The 27,606-nt window shown below is 41.2% G+C and overlaps 2 protein-coding genes across 5 annotated transcripts; both read left to right on the top strand.

The window, feature by feature from the left end:
- The first annotated feature begins 399 nt into the window (after positions 1-399).
- Positions 400-19,036, top strand: il6st (interleukin 6 cytokine family signal transduce). Of its 3 annotated transcripts, none has more exons than XM_029514999.1 (17): positions 400-639; positions 860-938; positions 1,991-2,293; positions 3,162-3,309; positions 3,957-4,114; positions 4,202-4,356; positions 4,807-4,969; positions 5,379-5,461; positions 6,739-7,003; positions 8,439-8,609; positions 9,059-9,160; positions 10,381-10,524; positions 10,611-10,751; positions 10,948-11,044; positions 11,403-11,484; positions 16,719-17,090; positions 18,983-19,036. In XM_029514999.1, the coding sequence occupies exons 2-17, from the start codon at positions 872-874 to the stop codon at positions 19,019-19,021; spliced, it is 2,490 nt and encodes an 829-aa protein (XP_029370859.1). In that variant the 5' UTR covers positions 400-639; positions 860-871; the 3' UTR covers positions 19,022-19,036. The 3 variants fall into 3 exon arrangements, with proteins under 3 accessions (XP_029370859.1, XP_029370858.1, XP_029370857.1); XM_029514998.1 differs by lacking the exon at positions 18,983-19,036 and adding an exon at positions 17,215-18,785; XM_029514997.1 differs by lacking the exon at positions 18,983-19,036 and having other exon boundaries at positions 401-639; positions 16,719-18,782.
- A 14-nt stretch (positions 19,037-19,050) lies between these two features.
- On the top strand, positions 19,051-22,258 carry purg (purine-rich element binding protein G). 2 transcript variants are annotated; one of them, XM_029515001.1, is made up of 2 exons: positions 19,051-19,626; positions 19,678-22,258. In XM_029515001.1, exons 1-2 carry the CDS (start codon positions 19,253-19,255, stop codon positions 20,273-20,275), a joined length of 972 nt encoding a protein of 323 aa, XP_029370861.1. In that variant the 5' UTR covers positions 19,051-19,252; the 3' UTR covers positions 20,276-22,258. The 2 variants fall into 2 exon arrangements, with proteins under 2 accessions (XP_029370861.1, XP_029370860.1); XM_029515000.1 differs by having other exon boundaries at positions 19,051-22,258.
- The last annotated feature ends 5,348 nt before the right edge of the window (positions 22,259-27,606 follow it).

The following is a 27,606-nucleotide window of genomic DNA, read 5'->3' as shown; positions in this document are numbered from 1 at the left end:
AGTCTCCTTTAAAGACAAAATTAATCACAGGAGCCTCCTGTTGCTTGAGTTGGCCTTTCCTCAGCTAGGGGTGGGCGGGTCTATGTTTCGTCAGTTCCGCATTAACACTTCTGCAATGGCTTTTCGCGGAATTACAGTCCTCTTTCTGTATAATCCACGCTGATTTAATAGCCCTGGCTGTGTTTGGGAAGGTAGCCCCAACAGGTCTCCAACCGCTGCGGGATACCGCATTCCTAAATTCACGAGAGGCGGAGACATACCGGAAAACAACAGGGATGACGCACTGTGAACCGGGGCATTTAAGAAATCTTCGATTGGTTGACAGTGTTTGACCGACAGTCTCTCTGACCAATCCCTAAACAATAAGTCTTTTCTGTGCGTCAAAGCCGATCTCGACGTTCTCTTTCAGTATCAGAGTGAACTGTCAACTGTGAGGGAGTCGGTGAGACCGAGGATATCTGGAACAGCGCCGCCTTAAGTGTCAACTGACGGGAAGTGGGAGGCTCTACTAGAGAATTACAAAGAAGTGACAATTGTATCTCAAATATTTAGCATTTCGGCCATTATTGGTCTTAGCCACAAGAAGACATGGTATTATTTAACAAATATTAAACAGGGACCATAGCTGATGCCAGTTAGGTGAGTATTAACGGCCTTCTTTTGACTGCGGAAACAATATGGCGATGATGAGGATGACATTGTTGGGCCAAATATATCATTTTCAATGCTGATTACTGTAAATAAGTTTGTACGCTAGCCACCATAAACTAGCACGGTAATGAGATAACCGCACCGTTACATGAAGCCAAAGGTTGGTAAGGATTAAGTGTTTCAACTGAACCTCTCTTAATCTTTACAGCCCATCGTCATCATGGTTTCTGCGAGAGTACTCCAGCTGTTGTGGTTAGCTTTCCTCTCTGCTCTACTCACCAGAGGTGGTCAGTATTGTTTCACAATTTTCGCTCCTACTGCAGAGCTGCAAGGATGAGCGCTAATGTACGTTAACCCTGTAGCTGGGATCACCTCAGTTATGTTATGTAGAAGTCAGTGGGCGTATTACACTAAAGAAACTCAATGAAAAACAGCAGTGTTGGGGCCCTGACCCAAGTTTTGCTCAACAGATTACTTAATATGTAGCACAAGTTAGCACTGAACTCTTCAACAATACATTCTCGCCGAAGTTAGCAACAGTCTGTATACACAGCAATGCTGGACTAGTAAGTAGAATGGTTTTGTGTTCGTCATGAGGATCACTGCATTTTAAAATTTTTTACTCCAAAAAAGGCTGAACTGTAGCGTAAACATCCATATGTGAAGATACTAAACTGCAATATCACTTTCTCTTATTTGATTTGTGTCTCATTTTCTCCCCTACTGAAGTAATCATGGGTTAGAACCATATTTGGATAGTATTCTGAATGTTATTGTATTCCTAGCCTGCTTATCTTTAAAACCCTGGTAGGTGACTACAGTGATGGCCCAACAAAGACATCCCAATACAAGCTCCACAGGGAACCACTGTCTAAATATGTAAAGGTTGTCCTGATGGGAACTTTTGGAATGTGAGTGAGGTCTACAAAAAGTGACCATGAAGTGACTATATTCACTGTGATGCAACATTTCAGCTGGAAAAGCTCAAATGGTGCTAATAACAATGATAATTGCTGCACCACATTGAAACGCTTTAATCCAAGTTGTTACTGAGACATTAGGACAGTTACCCTAAGCCTACCTCTTTTTTTGTGGGGTTCTCCTCTTCCTTTATGATATTTGGATTTGCTTTAAGGCTAACCACCATGTTGGAGTGTCCGTGTGTTAAGGGTTTTGTAGTAGGTTTTTACACCAAGTGGTCCCCTGCCTGTTAAATGTTGCCCTGCTCTGCTCATCACTAATGGACTGGATGTTCAACACTATTGTTGCTGATGAGTGTTTTACTGTGATTGTTGAGTGACAGCGTGTGTCTTTTTTTTTCTTTTTTTTTGGTTCTTAGAAAATGAGAATCATTTGGTGGTAGCCCCCCAGTCTCCAGTTCTGGAGATGGGAACCACCTTCACGGCTACCTGCATGATCATCAACACAGCTGAGATTACATCAGATGACCTCTACTGGAATCTGTCCAAGACCATTATACCCAGAGAGCAGTATACCAAGGTCAACAGATCAGCTCTCAATGTCACCATCAGTGTCTCTAATGAAAATTGCGAGTGGTTGTTTTGCCTGTGCAAGGAGGTTTCAGCCAGCATTGCCTTAAACAAAGGAAGATTTATTCATGGGATCCTCCTGAAAAAAGGCTGTAAGTTTTTTTTGTTTGTTTGTTTTCCTTGTTTTTTACCCTTTTATACCTATTTGCTAACAAGTGGATTGGTTTTTAGAAGGGACTGGTATTAGTCAGCTGTGTCCAGTTGTAATTTCCCAGGCTTTAGAACTATGTCATGTGAAAAAATGTAAATTTGATTTAATTTGATAGTCTTGTTTTATGTCACGACCATCAAGTCCAAATGTTATTGTACCAAATCATAACAAAGTTAAAACAAAATATATATACACAATCAATCAATCAATAAATAAATAACCAAACTTCAATTAAAAACTACATTTTAAGAGGCAGGAACCTTGGGCTGAACCAGACTCAGGTTGGGCAGAGCCACCTGCCTTGATCTGCCTATTTTAGGGAGAGAGAGGATGGGAAGTAGCAAGATGGAGCAATGCAGAGAGAATGAGACTAGGAGTGAAGACTCCTGTGAGTAAATATCACCAGTAAGTTAAAGTAACAGGAGAAATGATAATAGATGTGTCAGTAATGACAGACAGTGTTGAGCAGGAACTTGGAGCAACAGCAATTCAGTACTTCCAGATAAGGAGAGGGAGTAAAGTAGAGAAAAGCAAAAAGGGAAGTGACATGTAGGAGGGTGATATAAATATAAAGAGAACGGTTTTAAACCTAATCTTAAGTTTAGTGTGGGGTTCTATCCCCTGGAGCGATAACTGGAGTTGGTTGCACATTAGAGGACCTTGACAGCTCTTGGAGACTCCAGAAACCAAAAGTAAACCTACATTTATAGAACTGGGTGACCTACTAAGTGACCTAGTAGGACAATAGGGAACTATGAGCTTTTTGAGATACAAGTAACTCATGTTGTTTGGTGTTTTCCTCCTGTCAGATCGTCCAGTGAAGCCTGAAAACCTGACCTGTGTAGCACTACAGGAAAAGATATACATCTCTTCGATCATCACTTGTCGCTGGGATTCAGTAGGACGTCAAACCAAAGATGTTCCCACTAAATACACCCTGTATCTAACAGTAACCTTGTGAGTCCTCCTACAGATGATAATCAACTCTTGTGGTTCATCAAGGCTGCCTGATTTTTAAACCACTTGGAAAAATATTGATACTTTTTTTTTTTTTTTTATTGCTTAACACAATTTACTAAAAGCTTGTGTTTGTGATGATATTGACACTTATTGTGTACTTTCCTGTCACTCTGACCTCATTCTCCACTCAGTTAGCAACCTGTGTGTCATGTTAGATCAGCCACACAAAAGTCTACCTTGAAACCCACACTAGTGGAATAAGGGGTATATGTAACACATTTTATAGTAGGTCATTGATCATTTCTGGGTCAAACTGATCCTGATCAGCGACCAACATCGCAGTCTGGTACTTGGTAGGGAACTTAGGTGACCATAATCACTGTAGAAGACCCACAACTAACTCCTTCAACTATGGAGATTGTATCACATGACCTAAACCATGAGCTAGATGCACACAGACGCTTTATTTCTGCCTTTTTTGTAACAGATTAGAAAATATTGAAAAATGTTTTTCTCTGATTCACAGCTCTTTTTTCTGGCCAACACTTCTTTCGCTCTGTGTGTGTATGTGTGTCTGTCTCCCTATCTCCCTATCACTGTCTGTCTCTGCATAGGTTTTACTTTTTATTTTTTCTGTTTGATAGACCGGGAGAACATTTTAACAAGACAACAACTGAAAACAGAGCCCAAATCACTTTCAGTATGTTCCCAAGCTTCATGGAGCTAGACATTTGGGTTGTGGCTCATAATCAACTGGGAGCAGTGGAGTCTGAACATCTGAAGAAAGAATCTGATTGTTTTGGTAAGGTCACTTAATGTTTGTGTCTTCTGCTCTGCAATGCTGATGATAATCATAATTTTTGACAGTTTGGTGTATCTTTGGTTGTAGTGAAAACCAACCCTCCAGCAGATGTCAGAGTAATTTCAGAGCGGAGTTTTCCCACATCCCTGCTCATAAACTGGACCCGCCCCATTGATAAAGGACTAATGGGATTGACATATCAGATCAGGTTCAGCAAAAATGCATCCCAGAGCTGGACATATGTAAGTATGACTTTCCTCTGACAATAATTGCTCATAGTAACCACATCACATTAGGAACAGAACACGTGAAGCTAATGATAGTCAAGTGGACACTGGTACACCAGGTACAACAGAATTTTAATTAAAACTGAAACGCAGAGCTATGACAATTTCTCTAACAAAGAAATTTATTTGACTAAGCAAACATTTACAATGTAATGAAATAAACATTCATAACCAACTAAAATTATAAACTTAATCTAATCCTAACAACTTCATTGAACAACACATACAACACATTGCTCCAGAAGTGGGGTCTATATCTTGATGCAGTTTACATCTGAACCCCTTGACCGCCATTTATCTTTGTATGTTGATTTCTGATCAACAGAGCAGAGAAGCTACTCTTGATCCTTTTTTTTATTTTACATAATTACTGGGGTTTTTTTTGTTGTTTTTAACGTCCTGTAGGTTCCTCGTGGAGAGACTTCCAATGACATACAGTCCTTCAGAATCCAGAATCTTCAACCAGACACAGTCTATGTCACCCAGGTGCGCTGTAAAAATGCTAAAGAAAGCTATTGTCATTGGAGTGACTGGACTCATGGCGTGACCAAGAGAACACCTGAGGACCGTGAGTATTATGACTTTCTCTTCACATGATATTCAGTAAATAAAAAAAAATAAAAAACTAAGACTTTTTTACATATGCAGCTGAAGGAGTTCAGATTTGTACACGTTGTAATCATCAGTTTATTTTATGTGATAGATATAGAATAAATCCTCAGTTCTTCACACCTGTCTCCACCCTCTCATTGCCTCAAGAGAATGTTGTTTTTTTTAATCTATGAGGAACCACAATGTATGAAGTTTGGAAGGCATGTTTTGAAACAGCCTTATAGTTTTGTTCCCTAGAATCATAGATACACATACAATGGCAGTTTAATGTTGAGTTGTAGATGAGAAAACTACAATGTGATGATTTTTCTGTTCTTTTCATAGAATAAAAGCTTTTGTTTACTTTCTCTTCTTCTCTGACCCAGGGCCAACAGGTAAACCAGATTTATGGGCAATAATTTCTCAGGGTGATGCCATGAATGAACGACGAGTGCAGATTGTGTGTAAGGTAAATGCGCACATCACACAAACACTAATATGAGTAGAAATTTATTTTCGTATCTTTGAACATAAATCATCAAAGATGAGAGACACAGAAAATCAACAGACCAAGTCCACCTTCAAATTCAGTGTTATTTTGATCTTAACTACAAATTTTAAGTCTATCTTACAGATTGCCGGCCCTGCTATTAAAACTGGTAACAAATCATTCTCATTTATTTTAATGTATAATGTAGCACATACACCTTTAATTCTACCAGAAGGCAGTTGATTTTTATTCTTGGAGGACTAGTTTAGTATTGTAGCATGGAGTCTGGGCCACTGATGCCTTGCAGCCTGGTTTCACTCCAGTTACATACTTTAAGAAGATTGTGATCCTTTTTACTGTATCTTTACTGGTTGGGAGAGAATTTTAGTCTAACTCACAGGTTGCTTCGCTCACCAATAAAAGCATGTGAGTTTCGGTCAGTTGAGGTAATCGATATCCACAGCAAAGAAACCTTAAAACCATGGGAAGATTAAATAAAATAAATTCCCCCAAAATATATATGAAGGTTCTGCTTAGTCATTAATTTATCATATATAATTTATATCATAATTTTGTTTCATTCAAAATACAGGATTTTTCTACTTCCTACTGTCTAAAGAGCTACAGGTGTCCTGATGTTTGAACATATACAGGTTTTAGACAAATAACAAAGCAAATAGATATTTACACTTTCATTCACTATCAGTAACACTTATCAAGAAAAAAAAAAACAGGACAATCCTGAAAAAATATTATTTTAAAAAGTTAACATACTGTCCTTCCTAATTTTTCCTATAATCAGTCGTTGTAAATGAACCAAGTATGTTTTAAATATGGACCTAGACTTTGGTTTCAGCCACAGCCCACTCACCATGTCCAAGTATAATTATAAAAATCTATAGTAGGAGACAGGAGATGCAGAGACCAAAACCTGAGGACATGAATCGGCAAGGGCTGGCAGTTGACTAAGATAAACTGATATTGTCATTATTCAGTTGTCTGTGTCAATGAAATTGGAGTAGACACTATCTCAAATTTGACAGAGAACCAGAGTTAATTCACTGAGTTCTGCTACAGTGGTGATTCTTTCAAATATAGGGCTGAGTCAGAAGCCCACAAAGACCAGCAAACTGCTCAAGACTTGCAGAGTTCACAAATATTTTTAAAAAAGTTACATTTATTTGACACTCTGAGGTGTTCCACCAGCTTGCATGATATTGACACATAACCTTCAGAGTGTGACTTTGTCCTGACAGGATCCCGTGTTTGCCAATGGGTGGATAATAGGGTTTGACATCAAAATCCAAGGCCAGAAGGGAAAAGTCATGAATGGAAGTTTGAAGTGGGAGAGGATCCCAGTCAACAGGTCAGAGGAAGATTACCACCCCACCCAGAGAAAGTTCGATGTCCTGAAAGACATTCAGCTACCTGACAGAAAGTCTGTCAAAGTGGAAGTCATTGCTGTCAATTCGGTGGGAGCGTCTGCTACAGCATCGTTAGTTGTCCCTGAAAAAGGACATGGTAGGTCTCCGTGATAATGCTTAGGTGTTCAAAGCTGCCTCCTTCACAAAAATGTGCATTAATAGGGATATATAGATTGTTAATGCAAATATCTTATCAACTAATTGTTAACTGAAAATGTAAAAAAAAAAAAATCAAATGTGGTCTCGACAATCTGCTGAAGTTCAATGGGGAAGAACGGTGATTTAAGTGACTATGGTCAGGATTTGGTGTCAACAACATAAAAGCATGGATCCATCCTGCCTTGTAACAGTGGTTCAGATTGGTGGTGGTGTAATAGTGTGGGCATATTTACTTGGTACAGCACTGTTTTAACAATGACCTACCTGAGCATTGTTCCAGATCCTTCCTTTTATGACCACTGTGTATCCATCTTATGTATATATTAACTATTAGGACAAAAGCATTGGCCACATCTCTGAATTCCTTGATTTCAGGTGTTTAAGTCCCATTGCAATAAAGCAGGGCGCTAAGTGCAAAACCACATAACAGTTAAATGTTGTAAATGCTTGGGTGATTGCTGCTGAAAATTTTATACCTAATCTGGAATTACCATAAGCAGAAAAGTTGTGGGCTGGGAGGCTCATGGCAAGGGTTTCCAAGGGCAGACAGCTATACTATATCCTTACATCAGTAAGCACAAGGCCATCAGATCTAGTGTCGTAGAACACACTGCAATTGGCCTCTGGAGCACTGGAAACATGTTTGTTGGAATGATGATTCACGCTTGTCTATCTGGCAGTCTGATAAATGAGTGGGTTTAGCGAGCTGATACCAAGAAATGGGTGTATAATGGTACACTAAAGTCACACACTTTGGATACCATAGTTTTGAAATCACGGTGCGGTACATTTTCTGTACAGAAAAATGTCAAAAAACAAATCCCCAAACTGCCCCGCCCCCAAAAACAAGCAAGGGACCTTGTCTTTCATTTATTATCAAATTGAAAATCCTCAGGGCGTCCTGTAATAGAGACGGAACGCAAAGCGTCATACTCCGAAAGCCACGCCCACCATCCACCAGGCCATCCAGGCTTTTATGTCTGACCAATTAATTAGTTTTAAGTGGCTATATTGACAAGTATAACCAAGTATCATCTGCATAAAAAGTGATGCTGTGCCTCAGGATAATATTATCTAAGAGAAGCATATATATAAGGTGAAAGCGATCGGTCCTTGTACAGAACCCTGCGGAATGCAGCCCCATAGGCAGGTAACACCAATGCATTGTGTGTTCTGATACCTTAATAACTTCTTGCCATTGAGCAACATTAGCTTGTCTGTTATATCAAACAACACAACGCGGGTGTGCGTGCGTGTGTGTGCGAGAGTGAGACATCTATATCTAAGTGAACCCATGATATGTTTGACAACTTTGACTCCATTCAGAGGGCCCTGAAAGACCTAAAATACATGTTTGTGTATGTTTGTTTCAGAGCGTTCCCCAGTAGAGGCACTGAGGATTTGGACCCAGGGGGGCCAGCTGTGGCTAGAATGGAAACCCCCAAACAAATCAGCTCTGTCTGAATATGTTGTTGAGTGGGTTTCTGACAATCAAGTGGACTGGCAGAGGGAGAACAGAAGCACCAGACTTACTGCCATTAAAGGTGCATGTGCCAGCTCACAGAGTCGTTTATAAAATCCACTCTTTCTGAAATGAATCACTGGTTTTGCAGATTGATGTGGTTTGCTTGCGTGTAAGACAAAGTAATATTCATTCACTGATTGCACTAACACACCCCTTCTAGTGAATAATTCATGTGATTCGGTGATTAACTCTGATCATATGCCAGCTGTTATGAAGTAATTGCGATTAATTCTTTCTTATCTTGAATGAAAATATAATGTTTCTTATTGTGAGAAAAATGAAAACAGTAGTTTGGTACAAAGACATGCAGCTATATCTTTTTATTCTTAACTAAACGGACTACAGCTGTTGTCTATAACAAAGCAAACTACAGACTTCTGTGGGCCTAATGGCCTTCACACTGAACACCTACTTTTTACCGAACATTGTGACACTTGTTTTAATCATTGATCTCGATGTTGAATCCAGGAAACCTTAAGAGGTTTGTTTGCTACAGCGTGTCTGTGTATCCCATCTACTCTGGGTGGCCTGGGAAGGCAGCAAAAATGGAGGCCTACCTTGAACAGGAAGGTAAGGTGACACACTCAGTTAACAGAAAGGCTTTATATTTAAAAGTTTAAGGTCAGGGTTATGTTTATAACCTGCAACTTCTTCTTTCCCTGTGTGTCCTTGTTCTGTTTAGTAAATTTGGTTTTAAATTGGCATAGCAGTGAATGTGTCACACAGTGATTGAATTTAACACAGGTTGTCATTTTGTCTTCTAGAGTTAAAACAAAGACAACATTTAGTGGTTTTAGAAGTAGAAGGAGATCGTCCTGGAAAGACACTTTCTGTGTCAGTGCCTCATTGACATTGAGGACAGGGTATATTGGATAGACTGGATCATTAGTGCCTCTGGGCCCTGCACCTAGTCACTGGACCTCTATGGGTCCACCATCCATTTCTCCCATTCACTCTAATACAATTTAGACTCTAGACACACCAAAAGCCATACACTGCTTCAGGAACTTGTAGCAATCACTGTCTGGTCAGTTTTATCGTAGGAGTTACTGTTTTTCTATAAATAGCCCTAGTTTGAGGGCTAGTCATTTTATTTTATTTATTTTTGCTAACTAACTGCACCCTGCATTTTAGTTTGAGTCCTCCTGGTCTCAATCTGTTGTTGTTGGGCTCTTGTATTGCCCGTGTAGTTCTATTGCTTGGGTGATCTCTTACAGTTTATACAATTGTGACTGGTCTTTTATATTTTTTGTGAAGCACTTTGTAAACCGGTATTTTTAAAGGTGCTATATAAATAAAGTTATTATTATTTGCCAAACCAAACATTGGCTTGTTTTAGGCTCTGTGCCTCACGCCTTTGTCACAGCAACCCCTGAATTTCAGATGACATTTGCAGGCATGAGCAATGACTTCATGACAGACTGCTCTGATATGCGACCAGCTGATCAACTGACACAGACACACACACACACACACACACACAGACACATATCCAATAAAAGAGCAATACATATACACACAGATATTTTCACACACACATACATTCACACAGCTCGACACCCACAGACACTGATTGATATACACAAATAGACATACGCACATACACCAACACACACACTGACTTACACAGAGATAGACACAAACATAAACAAAGACAGAGTTAAGTCCACATATATAACGCATACAGAGAAAACGAGAAATGAGAAATGTATGCACAGACACACATGCATAGACAAACATAGACTTCATTAAAATTTTTTAGTTAACTTGTGATGCCCTTACTGTTGCAGCTCCACTGAAAGGCCCCGATGTTAGATTGAATGGTAAACCAGGACGTACCCACGCTGAGCTGGTGTGGACGGAGATCAGCGCACGTGAGAGAAGAGGCTTCATCACCAACTACACAATCTTTTATTCCAGTGACACGAAACACAGTATGTAGTGACACATGGTTACTGTGAGTTAGTGAGCAGGAGGTGTTGACCATGTCTTAACTTTTAGTTTCTGTTTGGCTTGTCAGCTGTGGTCGTTCCAGCTAATACCACTTCATACACTCTGACATCACTGTCAGGAAATACCAAATATGACATATGCATTGGAGCCTCAACCATTGCAGGCCTGACCATTGGCTCCACTCACTCCTTCACTACCCTGAAATATGGTGAGTTACTCATTGTCAACATTCAAACAAGTCTCTGCTTCTCCAAGCACAGAAAAAAGAGATGGAGATTACACATCTCGAACATCTTATGTATCATATGAAACTACAATCCAAAGGAGCTTACTAAATGTAGGTGTGACAACAGCTGTGAGCAGTTCACTGTCTTACTCCCAATGTCTTCTCTGTTGTCCCACAGAAGACGGAGTGATTGAGTTCATCGTAGTGGGTGCAAGCCTTGGCTTTCTCTTTGTTGTTATTATGACATTGCTGCTCTGTGTCTACAAAAAAGATGTGTAAGTTCCACTGAAACACCTCAACACGTTGTTTTGAAGCTGTACCAAACTTCCAGTTTTTTCAGGTCACTGTACCTCATCCCTGATGTCATACGCATTACCTTGGATTTTGAACACTCCATCACTGTCCACAGTGAAAATTCCATTACTTGGATACACTGTGAATGAAAACGTTAATAATAATCTAATTTATAAAGAGTTTGGTCTAGACTTGCTCTTTATGTAAATGTATGATGTAACTTCGTTATGATTTTGCGTTACATAAGTAAATCTGATTTGATTTGGTTAAATAATTATTATGGTGATATACTCGGCTTCTAAGCTTATATGTGACCTCTCAGTGTTTCCTGTTTTAAAGGATCAAGAGGAACTTTTGGCCTCAGATTCCAAACCCTGGAGAGAGCACCATTGGAAACTGGTCTCCTGATTATCCTTTAAAAGTAAGACTTGCTGTGCACTGACAGACAGTCACTACAGTCAGTTTACCTTACACCCTACACACAACTTCTTGGAATAGGATTCTAGAGCTCAAGTTATCAAACCCAGGTCTCAGACACTGTCCCACTGGAACTGCCAACACATTGCAGCTGTGCTGCAACACACTTCCATTACTCTGCAACTAGGCTGCAGTAGAGTTGTAGTTGGGAGCAGGTGGTTGAACAAATCCATGATATAGGCCCCATCAGACTATTCCTGTCACCTGAACTTATGTCTTATAGGTCAGAAGATGTCTCACACTCTTGACCATTGTGTTTCATGAGTGAAAGAGAAATTCGACACAGTCCGCACATGCTAATGTAGCAAGTGGTCCTAAAAGGTTGTCTTTTCTTATTGATTATGAAACCTACACAGAATCAGAATACATAACATCCATTCATCTGTCCATCTTAAACTACTTATCCGAAATCAGGTTGCCGGGGGAGGAGGCTTAGCAGGGAGCCCTAGGCTTTCTTTTTTCTGGCAACTTCGGCTAACTCTGACTGGGGGATCCTGGGGTGCTCCCAGGCAAATGAGGAGATATCTGAAACTCTCCACCTGGTCCTGGGTCTGCCCCAAGGTCTCTTACCAGTTGGACATGCCAGGAGCACCTCCCTAGGGAGACACCCGGGTGGCATCCTTGTCAGATGCCCGAACCACCTCAACTAACTACTTTCCACGCAAAGGAGCAGTGGCTCTATTCTGAGTCTGTCCCAGATGACTGAGCTTCTGACCCTATCTCAGATTAAGAGGTGCTGATCCTCATCATTGCCATTTCACACTTGGCTGCAAACCGATCCAATGAGTGCTGCTGATCTAAGGACGGTGGTGCCAAAAGGATCACATCATCTTCAAAAAGCAACCATGAGATCCTCTGGCTGCAACTTGAAATCCTGCCCATGAATATCACAAACAGGATTGGAGACAAGGCACAGCCCTGGTGGAGGCCAACAATCCCAGGAAACGAGTCTTCCATGCTATGTTGAAATGCTTGTCAAAAAAAAACATCCCCTCAACAACCAGAGTCTTCAGCATTGCAGGAGGTATCTCATCAACCCCTGGTGCTTTGCCACTGTGGAGTTATTTAACGACCTCAGTGACTTCACCCAGGGAATTAACAATGCTTCTCCAACATCCTCCAGCTTTGCCTCCATTACAGAGGATTGATTACTGGGGTTTAGAAGTTATTGAAGGTGCTCTTTCGACTGTCCTATAACCCCCTAAGTTGAGGTCAACAGTGTTCCATCCTTGCTGTACACAGCTTGGATGGTCCCCAGTTTCCCCCTCCTGAGATGATGGACAGTCTTCCAGAAGACTGTCTGCTGTGGGAGCAGTTCGCGGCTGCTGCCCTTTGGGACCCTTTGTACCTTACAACTACTTCAGGAGTCCCTAGGGACAACATGTCCCTAAAGGACTCCTTCCTCAGCTGGACGGCTTCCCTGACCACCAGTGTCCACCATAGTGTCTGAGGGTTCCTGCCAATTGACGCACCCAGGATCTTAAGAACCCAGGTTCGATGCCCCCAACCTCCATGTGGATGCGAGAAAAATTCCTTCAAAGGTTTCTCGGGACATCGGCCTCCACCAAACATTCCCTGTTTACCTGCACTACTCGTTTTGGCTTTCCAAGTCTGCCCAGGGCTTTCACCTGTCACTTGACCCCACTCACCACCAGAGGGTGATCAGTTGACAGCTCTGCCCCTCTATTTACCTGACCGTCCAACACGCAGGTGGGCAACAAAAGTCAGAGTTTTCCCCCTGCCTTTAAGCGCAGGGAGGTGACCCTCTGGTCCAGTGGGGTAAACTCCAACACAGCAGTGTATAGTTGAAGAAGAAGCCTGAGCTAATCGCCCAGGTCTGGGTAGCCGAGGCTCATCACTATCAATGTCACCCATGCGGAAGCACCAGACATGGACCCTGGGTTTGCTCCAGGTAGGGTCGCCTCCCTACATCCTCTCCCTATTTTGGAGAATTCTTTTTCTGGCTCTTTACCTGAGGCTAATTTTCCTTGAGAGACACTACCAGGAGCACATGGCTCCCATCAACACAGCTCCCAGGTTTGTTGGGACCAACAAACCTTTTCACCACAATAAGGGGATAGTTCCCCAAGAGGAGGATCCAGAACAGAACTATTTAATCAGTTCTGCTGTAAACTTCATTTTCACATGTTCAGTTTGTATAGTAGTTTGAAATTAAATTGTAATAACAACAGTAAACTCAAAGGTTCCCTCAAAAAAAGAAAGTAAAATAAAATTAAGTCAAACAGCACAAAGAGATAATACTAAATAAGATCCAATTTTCATCAGGTGGTGGGCTACTTCAGAGCCTAGGACCCTGAGTGCAGACCAGGTTTACCCTGAGGTTTTCAGCTAAAGTTCAGGGACAGAGAAGAGACCTGTGTTTTAACGACTGTGGACTAAATTGGCTGGAAGAGGCCAAAAAATTATTCTGATAAGAAGTTGGTAATACTCAGAGTTAAATGGGTGTGATCTGGTTTTTGACATGTGAGTTCATTGTCCTAACAGATTTTGGATGATAAATACAAATCTGCAAGCCGCTGTACCAGAGGCATGCTATCAGTAGGTGAGGTGGAGGACAGAGTGGCCCAGAGAGCTCATCCATTACTAAACCTAACTGGTCAATGCAGCTCGCACCACTGTAGATCCAGAGGTCTCATATCTAACATGCCCACAATAAAACATGTAAGCATGTTAATTAGGGGTGTAACGATTCACTTTAACAATGATTCGATTCAAGGATGATCTTTTTTCATTTGGAACGATTTGATATTCGATCCACACAGTGACTTGAAATCGATTCAGTAACCTTTTCACCAAAAATTCAACCAGTGTGACTCTGAAATAAATACCAGGATACTGAACAGTGCAGGCAAAGTGTCACAGATCCCTGTGGTATCTTGTAGGGAAATAAGGTTCAAATTAATTATGGATATTATAAACAAGCAAACAATGAAGTGCAACCAGAAGGTAAACTTTCTGCTCTCATTTTCAATATAAACAGTGCACAATAAAGTGCAACCAACGTTTTTTCAGGTTGAATTAACAGTAGGTTTATTTGCTACTTCTGCTGTTGTTTTCAACATAGAAATATTGTTTAAATCTCAAAAATAAAGTTCACCCAACATTTCTCCTGGAGAGGTGTCTGGACTGTCTGTGTTTTGTTTAATCCCATGGCCCCTTAATAGATAGTTGGAAAGACTTTTTATTTGGCTTCTACATATTCTACAAACAGTGACTGACTTATTTAGAACACCCCCATCTTTGCAAAAGCCAAACTGTTTCCACACAGGATTGAAAAGGTGGTTTGTAAATTCCTTTCACGCCATCTCCTCCGCCATGCTGCGTTTTGTTGTTGCTCTGAGTTTCGTGCTGCTGTCGGCGCGTGCCGATGCTGTCACAGACAGGCAGACTGAATCAAGTAATGTTTCACGTGTCTAAACTGCTACAAACACACCAACAAACATACATCTGTACAATTTTTGTGCTTAAATCCAATGTGCAGTTCCAAAATATCGATGAAAACCGATTCTTTACCATTTCAAACAATTTTAATTGATATATGTCATCCGGAATGCCAATTTGCCTAGCACAGATCGATGCAGTTGGATCACAGGAATATAAATCGATGAATCAATTAATCGTTACACCCCTAATGTTAATCATTAAGACATACAGTGGTCAGCGTAAATGAGTACACCCCTTTCAAAAAGTTATATTTTAAACAATATCTCAGTGAACATAAAAAAATTTACAAAATGTTGACAAGAATATTTTTATGTTTTTAAATACCTGTTTAACTTATAACATGAAAGTAAGGTTAATAATATAACTTGAAGAACAAAATTTTCAGTTTTACTTAAATTAGGGTGATGCAAAAATGAGTACACCCCACAACAAAAACTGTACATCTTGTACTTTGTATTGCCTCCATGATTTTTTTTATGACGGCACCAAGTCTTCGGGGCATGGAATGAACAAGTAGGTGACATTTTGCAACATTTGTCTTTTTGCATTCTTCAAGAAGGACCTCTTTCACAGACTGGATGCTGGATGGAGAGTGATGCTCAACTTTTCCCTTCAGAATATCCCATATTTGGAATGTTAATTTGGGTTCAGATCAGTAGACATACTTGGCCACTGAATCACTTTCACCCTCTTCTTCTTCTGTTCTTCTTCAGAAATCCAACAGTGGCCTTACAGTAGTGTTTTTTCTCTGTGTTTCTCGCCTTTGTCACGCCATACAGTTCTGAAGCCATCAGTTCCAAAAACATTTGTCTTGGTCTCATCACTCCAGAGTATAGTGTCCCAATAGTCTTCATCTTTGTCAGCATGGGCCCTGGCGGGCTTTTTGTGCCTGGGCCTTAGGATAGGCTTTGTTTGTGGACGGCACCCATGCATGCCATTCCTCTGAAGTGTGCACCGTATTGTGTCACAGGAAATAGTCACCCCAGTTTGGCTTTCTACTTCTTTAGATAACTGCATTGAACTTGCATGCTGATTTTCTTCAACCCTTCTCATCAGAAGACGCTCCTGCCGAGGTGTTAACTTCCATGGACTACCTGGGCGTCTCTGTGAGATGGTTGCAGTTCCATCTTTTTTTGTATTTTTGTACCAATTTTGCTACAGTATTCGGCCTTTACTTTGTGGTGTAAAGACATGTTCATTCTCAGGTCTTGTCATGTTTCTCTTCCATGTCCTGCCATTGCTGACAACGTGAAATGGGAAGGGGTTTTCGTTAAGTAATACCCTTTTTAGTCAACTCGGTTGATTCTTGTTAAATTAGACATTTGCATCTAAAATTTAGCTTTGCTCTAGAGACTTTCAGTGGGGTGTAGTCATTTTTATATCACCCTAATTTGAGTAAAACTGGAAATTTTGTTCTCTAAATTATATTATTAACCTTACTTTCATGTTATAAGTTAAACAGGTGTTCAAAAACATAACACATATTCTTGTCAACATTTTGTAAATAGTTTTTGTGTTCATTGAGATATTGTTTAAAATATTACTCTTTGAAGAGGGTGTACTCATTTACGCTGAGCATTGTATGCATGATAATGCAGTTGCAGAGCCCTCAAGCAGTGTAGATGACTTTCAATTGACAACTGTGGGTAGTAGCACAGTGGTGGTGTTTTCAGTTTGATTATAATTTGGGGTTTCTCTCTTTTGTTCTTGCAGGCGGAGACTCCTAAAGAAAATAGTCTGTCAGGCATCAGTGTGCTTAATGTGGATGTTTGTGATGCTAAATGTGTGTTTGAGGAGGACAAAACTAGTCTTTCTCTGAAGAAGGACAAGTATCTGTCTGAAGAGCACAGCAGCGGGATTGGTGGCTCCTCCTGTATGTCCTCACCTCGCCAGAGCGTGTCTGATAGTGATGAAGGGGGCGACATTGCAGACACCACAGCCAGCACCATCCAGTACTCCTCTGTAGTGGCCTCCAGTGGCTACAAGGGGCAGACCCCAAGCACTCAACCACAGCAGGCGGTATTCTCTCGGTCAGAATCCACACAGCCCCTGCTGGACTGTGAAGAGAACCCAGACATGCAGGAGGTGAGCAGACAGTCTCAGCATTTTCCCACACAGTCCTGCTTCACACATGCCACAGGGAACAAAGATGGCAATATCCGGCTGGAGGCAGAACAGCAGAATGAGCCTCTGAACTTCTGTCTTCTAGACAAGAGATTGCCAACAGAGGAGCAGTCACCAGACTGGCTGCCAGTAACACCAGCCTCCAGCTACATGCCTCAGCTGGGTGGCTACAGGCCACAATAAGACAAGGCTGAGTTAACATCGAGACTGATTTGGGCTGCACAGTTAACACCAAGGGTTCGTGTTACAGGATTTAAAGCTAATCCTTTGTTCATGTACTATTTTTCTGGAGCAGTGAAAGAGACCAAGACAAATGTCTCTGTGAATAATTTTTAAACTAGACCATGGAATAATATCTTTCTTTGCTTTCACATGAACTTTTAAGAAGTACATCATTATAGACAGTGACAAGTCAAACTTATGTGTATGTGGATATTCTAAACTGCTTTGTATAAGTCACATATCACCACATTCTCTGAACATGTCACACGTGATCTTCAGACTGAGGTATCTTGCAGCAGCTGGCCTCTGTCTCTGCCATACTGCCCTCTAGTGGAGGAGGCTTATTTCTGCACAGATTTTACAACGTAATGTTGTCATTGCGATTTCTGGTACAGTACCATGTGTTTTCTGCATATAGGAATGTAACACAGTTCACACTAACGTGTACCATTAATGAGACGCCAATGCATGTTAAATAAAAAGTTTCACTCATAACTCAAGCAAGCAGAGGAATCGCCCATTGGCAATGTCAAATCTGAATTCATGTACAACTATGATGAGTGGGAGCAGTGGCACTTGAGCCAAACTGGTCTTAGAAGTACGAGGTCTCATTTAAGCCAGTGAGTGTTTATTCTAATGATGAGTTGGTCTTTAATATTGTGAGAGGAGCTGGTGGAAACCAGAAGAGAGATACTGAACTGTAACGGTTGAATGTGGAGATATACGGCTAAGATTTTAAATTGACTGTGAAATATATTAAATTAGCTGTAGTATCAAAGAAGTGGTGAGAAGATAGTTAATGAAAGAAAACATCTCGTTGAGGTGATCACATGAAGTGAATGGTTGTGCTGGACGTAAATGATCATCAAATCTTCAATAACCTTAGGTTTGTCATTAAGTGGGACAGTTTTTTCCTGCCTTCATTTTAAAATGATAAGAATAATGTAAATTAATAAATAGCATTAACGGCGCTAAACTGGTTAGCGCTGTTGCCCCACAATAATAATAATAATAATAATAATAATAATAATAATAATTTGGTGCCTGGGGCCTTTCTGTGCGGAGTTTGCATGTTCTCCCCGAGCCTGCGTGGGTTTCCTCTGGTTTTCTCCCACCGTCCAAAGACATGCACGTTTGGGTTAGCCTAAATTGTCCGTGGGTCTGAGTGGTTGTTAGTCTCTGTGTGTTGGCCCCGTGATGGACTGGTGACCTGTCCAGGGTGTACCCCGCCCTCGCCCGATGTGAGCTGGGATTGGCTCCAGAAGATGAATGAATGAAAATAACATTGATCACTTGGGGAAGTGGTTATTAATCAGTAGCTCATAATGTAAATGTATTATTTTATTGACAACTTGCATAAAAGCCGGTGTCATCGTGAAAATGTAGAGCATCTGATTGTCGTTATACTCAAATGAAGCTGTTTATGTTTAATGCGTAATTAACTTGCAGAATTTTCCCATAGATCAATAAATGATAGATGTGTTTAGATTATCCTGAAATGATCTGGATTCAAACTCAGTCTCCACGGTCTCCCTGTGAACCGTGTCTCTTTAACTGAGGTATTCTTAGGACTGGGAGGGTGGGGGGCTGGGTTCATTGGGTTCATGTAGTATTGCTGCCTCCCATTTCAGGTTGACTGCTTCCCTGTGCCTCGGGCGGCTGTGAGGTGATGAAGGACGGTGAAGTTCGCAGAGTAACTGACAATATTGGAGCTTGACCTTTATTTGAGACACAGACCAAATCAGTAAATGAACGGAACCAGCTGCCATTTTCAGGTTCTTCGAGGCGTCGGACTGAGCTGTTTGGCTCCAATCAGGTGCAGGAATAACCCCGCTTCGTTTGTCTGAGATTCGCCCACTGGGATGGGGGATCGCTTCGTACTGGTTGGAGGTTAGTACACCATGATGGCTGATGGATGCTGTAGAGGGATGGACAGAAGCAGGGGGAAGATTGCATCAGACTCTTTGCCGAGATCCACATACCCCCAGCAGTACGTCCATAGCGGGTCGCAGCAACAGACTAATGACATCCAGGAGTTAGCCTCCAAACGTGTCGATATCCAGAAGAAACGCTTCTACCTGGATGTAAAACAGAGCATCCGCGGACGCTTCCTCAAAATCGCAGAGGTGTGGATCGGAAGAGGCCGTCACGATAACATCAGGAAGAGCAAGCTGACACTGTCCATGTCTATGGCCCCAGCACTGCGCTACTGCCTTGGAGACTTCATAGATTATTATGCCCGGATCGGGCTACGGGGGGGCCTCGCGCCGCCGCAGCTTGAAGACCACAGCAACGGACAGGGCCGTGCGCACGAGCCCCATAGGAGATCGCAGGAGCAGCACGCGGCACTGTCCCCAACCGGTTCTGCAGTGTCCGACGACCATGCCCACCGCGTGCTAAAGAGCGAGTTCATCGAGAGAGACAACAGAAAGTACTTTTTGGACCTTAAGGAGAACCAGAGAGGCCGGTTCCTCCGCATCCGACAAACTGTCAGCAAAGGACACGGTACGATGGGCTATTACGGCCAGGGCATCGAGCAGACCATCGTGCTGCCAGCTCAGGGTCTCATCGAGTTCAGAGACGCGCTGTCGCAGCTAATCGAAGACTACGGCGACGAGGACAGCGAAAACCGCGGCCGAGCAGGCACCAGGAACCACGACGATAACCCGGAGCTGCCAGAAGCCGCGTCCTTTCGCGTGGACAACAAGCGCTTTTACTTCGACGTTGGTTCCAATCGGTACGGTGTCTTTTTAAAAATCAGCGAGGTGCGGCAGCCATACAGGAACACCATCACGGTACCGCTCAAAGCCTGGGCCCGGTTCGGAGAGAACTTCATCCGGTATGAGGAAGAGATGCGGCGGATTTTCTCGTGTCACAAAGAGAAGAGGACAGACGGGCGGCAGGACAGCGAAGAGCAAGACTGACCCGAGAAAGGCGATCTGTGGGGATCCTACTGTCTTCTGCGGAACTGTCCGGGTCTCACCTTCACTTGGTGGCTCATCTGTCAAGGGCTGGTACCAACTCATCCAACCTGCCAAGAAATTATTCTCTTAGCCATTGTGTCTCAGTGCTGTCCATGCACTTAAAGCGCTTAGCCCCTCTTTTTGAATTGACTTCTTAATGTCACTTTGCCATTGATCCATTGGCAAAGTCATTCTAACCCATGTCGGTTAAATAGTATCAACAAAAAGTTTCTGAATCTGAGCTCAGTGTGGTTTTCATTTATTCAGAGTTGCAAAAGAAGAAATTCTACAAAGAAAGAAAATAGAAATTTACATTGAAATTTAAAGACCTTGGAAGTGTAATTGGCTTGGATGGGCTCACCTGCTGGCCGTAGAGCCTGGAGCAAGCTGATGGCTGCAGCACACATTGCATCAACTGCAGCTCTGGAGGATGGAGTGGAGGTGCAGTCTCCTGCTGTATTGATGGAAATAGGTTTCAGTATACAGTTCCATGTCCTCCCACATCACAATACATAGTTAACAAAGTCTGATAGTGGGACAAACACATTAAACATTCAGTTCTAGTGGTATTTATTCAAAACAGGAAATCCTTCTACATGTGTGTCTGTGAAGTCAGTCCAATATCTGACCTATTTTTTTTTTTGAAGCCTCAAACACTTGAAGCAGATCTCATATGGTTGTATGAAGATGTCTGTTCTCCTGGACTCTGAATTGGTCTACATAGTGGCTCGGTCACATCTAATTGTTCTGCCTGTCTGTTATGTAGTTGTGTACTTATTTTGTAACAAAACAAATCAGATTTACACATTGCTCAGCAAAAGAAAAGTGTGTCTCTTAAGTCACTAGTCTGTTGTGGACTCAGGTGTGATGCCATCATCATGAGAGAAAACAGAGCTAAACCAGATTCCTAGTCCTACACCGGTTCTCGCTCACAAGACTCAGATGGAACTGGAGCATCATAGATTTAAAGCCAGGAATAGTCCAGAGCTGTGAGGGAGATAAGACTACCAGATCTAGGCCCAGACTTGTACAAGGCCAAGCACGAGTCCTCTGAGTACTGGCTAGAACATGCTTAGTGTAGTTTAATGGACATGTAATGGATTTCAGTGTGGATGTGGCTTGAATCAGACAACAGTATTTTAGTTTTTCCCCTTTATAACTGCCTCGGTTCTTCTGTTGATTCTGACTTTTGTTCCTATGGTCTCAGGAGACAGTTCTCTGTGACTCTGGTTGTATGATTGGATTCATTGTCCAACTACCACATCAGCCCAATGACTATGACGTTCAGGATATTTTCCACCACTGGAAGTAAAATGTTCAGTCAAGGTTCAGATCCTTTCATGAGAACTTTCAAGCATGGTGCCTGCTACATACAGGTGTGTCTGCCCATCAGACTGGACTTTTGTAAGAAATAGCTGTTGTAAACAATTGGATCGAATTGGCTAGCTTAGGTCCATTTCAAGTGAATATTGTAACTCTTAAAATATAAACTTTCTCTATAGTTTATATTTTATTCCGTTTTAACAGGAATCAGGTCTGAGCATCTTTGTCAGATCAAATTCCTGATATGATAGGATTTACTCTTACTGAAACATGTATCTATTATTTTCTGTTGTGCTTAATGTGCACTCAGACTCCAAAGTGTTGTTGGATGATACAAAACTGCCACAGTTGAGTCCGTATTGAGTCAGCTAATTATTTAAAAGCTTTGTGTCATCCTCTAACCAAGTCGGTGTAGTGTCTTAATCTGGGCATGTGTCAGCCACTCGTTGTGATGTTTTCAAGTGTATGAAAACCACAGGTTTGGTAACGTTGGTATGTTGTTGAATTGTGATGGTTCTTTGAGTAATTTTTTTTTCATGTAAATGATAAAATGTCTCAAAAGAATTGTGGCAAGTGTTGAAAGCACAACTGACAAAACAAGTGTGTGTGTGTGTGTGTGTGTGTGTGTGTGTGTGTGTATATATATATATATATATATATATATATATATATATATATATATATATATATATATATATATATATATATATATAAAATGTTGTTTCCTTTTAATCATGTCTTCTGTCCTTTCAGTTCCAAAAAGCACTTTAAAGGAAAGCTGCACTTTTGTTTTACTACTTCATGACCAGCTGATGTGGAGGGAGCTGTTTGTCCAGGCCTTAGTTTGAAGAGACAATCAAAAAGTCCTGTGTAGTGAATCTGAGGAGCTAAACCTAAACCAGCTCCTGGTCTGGCCTGGATCTCTAGAAAGTGACACTGAACTCTCATCAACTTCTGAAATTAGCCCAGACTGAAAGTATCTCTGTACCTCATCAGACTAATTAAAGTAAACTTTAATGCATCATGTTAGTTGGAATTAATTAGAACCACAAATATCCACACATGATATCAGAAGGCTCCATGTCATCTCATGTTTGGGGTCATTTTGTGATAGCAGCACTGAGTTCAGAAAGATGATGATCTCAGCTGTCCTGCTCCTGACTCCTCGGTGGAGTCAGTGATGAATCCCCATTAAGAAAGTGACCTTGGTTTAAAAGGATTCTCTTTTCTGAAATCTGCTGAAGCAGGAAAGAAGTTGCTTCTGACAGAGCAGATCCAGATGTTTACTCAGCACCTTGTCAAACAGTCAATGCTTCCTGCCTCAGTATTGACCCACTGTTCCAGGTGTTTACCAGGTAATCACCTTACGATTCAGCTACACGTAACGTGGTTTATCTGGATAAAAATTGGTGCCAAGTTGCATGAAGTATTCTCAGTAAATAATTCTATATTTTTTTTAATTAATTCTTGAAAAAAGGAATATCATAATTGTCATGGCAGTACACCTGTGGTCAGACCCAATCAGACTGAGGGAGAACAGGTGTGGTCAGATTAAGCCTAACTGAAAAAGAGTAGCTGCAGTCTGACTGTGAATAATTAATCAGTCTGAATGAAGGAGAAGAGCTGTGGTCAGACTGAGCCTAACTGAGGGAGAACAACTATGGTCAGACTTTGCCAGGATGAAGAAGAACAGATGTGGCAAGACTTAATTTGACTGAAAGATAAAAGCTGTGGTCAGACTGATCTTAATTTGAGGATAACGGCTATGGTCAGACTGACTCTACCTGAAGGAGGAAAGATGTGGGAAGACTGAGCTTAACTGAAGGAGGAGAACTGTGGTCAAATTGAGCCTAACTGAAAGGGAACAGCTATGGTTGGACTCAGCTTCACTGAAGGAGCAAAGAACTGATAAAGATCTAATGTTTCCAACCATGACTCCTTAAAGCACCTTCACAGAGAAGTTGATTTGTTGGTTTATTTTAATTAGTTTTAGTAACTTTATCAGATAGAGACATCCAGAGATCTGCTCCTGGCTAGTCAGCTTTTACAGCTGTAGAGGGGAAGGGCTCACCTGGAAAAAAATCTGTGTGTGTCTGTGCTTGTGGAGGTAGAGTGACGTAAATGTTTGCATATCATGAAGAGGACACCTGTTTGCTCTTTTGTTGGTCTTTTGTTCAACATGAGACTTTGAGAGTGGGAAATGTATATGCTTGGTAATCATTTAAATTGAACTAAAGTGAATAATGACGTGAACAGGTGTATATTTAGATAAATGTAATGTAATACTTTGGTGTGTCCTATAGTCCTGTAGAGTAAGACTAAAAAATAAGGAGGTTCTGTACCCTAGCACTTTCTTTAATGTGTACTGTATTAGTTCATCTTCCACATGTAAAGTACTGTATGAATATTCATTACTTGCCTTGTATCGTTTGAATCAATGCTACGTTTAGAAATGATAAACAAGAAAACACAGTTTTTAGAATGTGTGCATGCCAATGGTTGGGTCCAAGTACAATAGGAAAACTATCTGAAAAAATGGTGCTATGTTACATTATATAAAGGTGCTTCTATGGACCCCAGTTGAATGCATGCAAAGAGGAACTATTCAATTAAATTAAAGAGAAACCCAATGTCCGACAGCTGTTCTGTAACAGTGCTACTTCCTCAAGAAGTTGGAAAATTAGAAAATTCCTCATTTCTCTGTGTTAGAATTTGACAGACCCTCACAGGATCCTGATGATGTGTGCAAGCACATACTGTACTGTGACCTGTCACTCCAAACCCACTGACTGACAATGGGGGTCACATTTTTCACTGGGACTGAGGCAGTTTCAGTGTTTGTGTTCTTCTCTGGTCTTCTCTGGTCTTCACTGGAACATGTGGTTCTCACTCAGCTTGGAATTTCTAACCAAAAACTGCGATGGGAAAATCAACCTGATCTGACCTTAATGGTCCAGTCTCACTGTAAATGACATCATCACTACCCCCTCAGCCAAACCCTAGCTGGCATCAGTGTGGGTTTGTCTGTGGCTCTGACCCAGAATGACAGAAAAATGGTCATGGCGAATCAACCATGTGTGAAACTGTAGCAGCAGTTGGTATAGTTACAGTTATACTGCCTTTGTGACGAAGGTAAAAAAGACCTAGAGACAATCTACTGACATCATTTTGTACTTGGTTCTTCAGATGTTTATGTGTTGATCAGTTTTTATGTAGCAGACCTATAGGACCATAATCATCACTACAAGTCATAGTTTGAGTTTGGAAATTTGTGCCGATCATTGCTGAGGATCTATGTTTATTTGTTGTATTGGTCATGTTTTGTTTTGTTTTTTTTTGTTTTGTTTTGTTTTTTTTCCCTGTTTTCCATTAAATGTTTTACAGAATTATCAGGTCTTCTTTTCCTGTCAACTTCTGTCACAGCATCTCTTTGGTCCGAGACAGAAGAGGCTTCTTAAGGGGAGTTTGGATGGAAATGGTTTTTCTCCGGGCTCATCTGAGTCTCAAAGCTCCATTCAGCTATTAAAACATATTGGAGAAAGAATAATAATATTGATCTCAGTCACAAGAAGCTGGACATTCCTACCAAGTTGAACTACACTGAAAACTAGGGATTTTTAATTTCTTCATACACTCTAAACATAAGGTAAATGCTAGGTGAGCAAGTTTCAATGGTCTGAAATGTCTTTCAATTATTAGAGAAAGCTGTCTGTCAGAAACACTTCAGAAAGACAGATTTCACTCATCTGAGGATGAGTGAAGTCTGTCTTTATCACACTGAAACTGATGGACATGAAGACATTTGTCCATTTGACAAATCATTTGTCAGTGCTGCATGTTAGTCACTGATAATAGAATATGAGATTTATCACAGAAAACAATTAATAATCTGACTGGTGCAACTGATAACCACAGTTGCCATGTTGTAGATAACATCACTCTGCTGAACAAGAATAATAGTACTGAAAAGGCCCTAAAAAAGTAAACGATTCAACTAAATGTATCCTTCTTCTGGATGTTGTTTTATTAATGCTGTTTCCCTGTTTGATGATATTCATGTTTTTGTGATTTTATTAATATGAATGAAAAAAGTGTGGAAATTGGAAGAAATCGCAGAAGACAATTTCTCACACTGAGCACACGAATGTGCATGTCATTCAGTCTTATGTGGGAGAGCCTGGGTTGGTTGCCTGTGGTCATGTGACCGGGCTTCAGCCAGGAAGTCATAAATAGCTGCCTGTTTCAGTTCAGAATCCTTTGTCCTCTCCCTCTCACCCAGGTAGGTACACTAATGCCACAGTGTTTCCTCTTTTTTATGTTTTAAATAGCGTTACGTTGACAGTATTTTTTATTATTATTATTATTATTCTGGTAGGGTGATAAACTGGATGTTTGCCTGCCCTCCCACGTTAGCTCCATTATAGGAGTTTTCTTGCACCTGTGTAAAGACCAGGCCAGCCACTGTTTCCACAATCATTTTATTCTTTTATGCCAAAATTGTTTTTATCATACTGTTGGCTTTTTATGTTCTGGGCGTGAGACATTTATTTTATAAATTTTAGTTTATGGTTGATAACTAATGTTTGTCCTCCATTTGTTTTTTTTTACAGTTTGACTTTGTTCAAGGTCGGGTCCACACTAACACTGCCTCTTCACTGTGGTGGGACTGCACAGGTGGCACTTTATGGTGATATACATATTTGGTTAAAACACTGCATGCTTTTTTTGTGTGCAATTGGTCATTTAAGATTGGAGCGCATGTTGGGGTTTCCTCTGTCCATCTAGTCTCCCACAGCTGTCCCTGGTTGCTTTGTACAGCCGAGTTGACCTTTGTTTATTTATTGAGGACATTCAACCATTTTTTTTTTATTGTATTTGAGTGTTTTTATTTTTCCTCATGCCCTTTAATTCATTTAGGGTTTAAATTTCTATATTTTAATAAAGCCAAAATATTTCCTTAATATAAGGTATGCCTCTGATTAAAATGGCCCTGTTCAGGGAACTGAGGATGGGTCACACCATAAACAGATAATCATATTAAAGACTTAAGGGTTCCTCCTGCCCCTTAATAGGAGGTGGCGTTGTTGAAGTGCATTTAAGGAATAGCCTTAGCCGGCAGGTACCTCATTTCTTGGCGTTGCTGTCCAACTTCTTTTTAAGAGGTGTTTTTATGTGTTTTGATTTTATCTTGGTTTTAAGTGGAAACAGTGGCTGGTGGCTGGACTACAGATGAAGGCTCTTCGACTGCTGTGATGAACCTGTAGTGGGACCCACTGGCCAGTGAAGGCAACTTGACTCCATCGCCTATACCTTGAGCCTAAGAATCAAACAGTACATTGTATTTTATTTTATTGTAGCCAAGTCGAAACATAAGCTACTGAAATGAGTGTGGATCAGGAAATGGAGGAACTTTTTGCTCTGCGTGAAGAGGTACAGAGGTTAAGAGTTGCTAATGAGCAACTCACTCAAGGAAGAGGCGTTAGTTTAGATGCAGGTACTACTGCTACTACTAGTGCCAATTGTGGTGGCAGTTCAGCCTCCCCAAACCTGCTCGCACCACGAGTTGAATGCTTTGTCTACATTCAAAGGGAGAGGAAGTATCCCCACTTCTCAGGTTCTAAATCCCAGACTGATCTATCAATTTATGATTGGATTTAGAGTGTAGAGTCATGCTGGAGAGAGAGGCAGATGACTGTCAGAGAGAAGGCCCTCTTCCTTTATGATCATTTGGAGGGGGAAGCAAAAGCCGAGATTAGGTTTCTGTTCCTTGGCAGAGCGGGAGGATCCAGACACAATTTTAACCATTTTGAAAGAGCTGTATGGTTCCTCCTTTTCCTTTGTCAGCCTCCAGAAACAGTTTTTGGTAGAAAACAGAAAGAGGGGGAGTCTTTGAAAGAGTTTTCCCATTCTCTTAGGGCATTGATTGCGGATATTAAGCGTGCATATCCAAACAGGTTGACAGATACTCT

This window comes from Echeneis naucrates, chromosome 12 (genome assembly GCF_900963305.1).
Source record: "Echeneis naucrates chromosome 12, fEcheNa1.1, whole genome shotgun sequence".
Lineage (NCBI taxonomy): Eukaryota > Metazoa > Chordata > Actinopteri > Carangiformes > Echeneidae > Echeneis > Echeneis naucrates.
The sequence above is the reverse complement of the archived record's forward strand: the minus strand, read 5'-3'. Positions and strand labels throughout refer to the sequence as shown.

Excerpts from the sequence above, each read along its gene's own strand:
- il6st (XM_029514997.1), top strand. The coding sequence starts at position 872 with ATGGTTTCTGCGAGAGTACTCCAGCTGTTGTGGTTAGCTTTCCTCTCT. Across the intron at positions 4,357-4,806 it reads CATCCCAGAGCTGGACATAT|GTTCCTCGTGGAGAGACTTC; the intron begins GTAAGTATGACT and ends AACGTCCTGTAG. Across the intron at positions 7,004-8,438 it reads TGTCCCTGAAAAAGGACATG|AGCGTTCCCCAGTAGAGGCA; the intron begins GTAGGTCTCCGT and ends TGTTTGTTTCAG.
- purg (XM_029515000.1), top strand. The coding sequence starts at position 19,253 with ATGATGGCTGATGGATGCTGTAGAGGGATGGACAGAAGCAGGGGGAAG.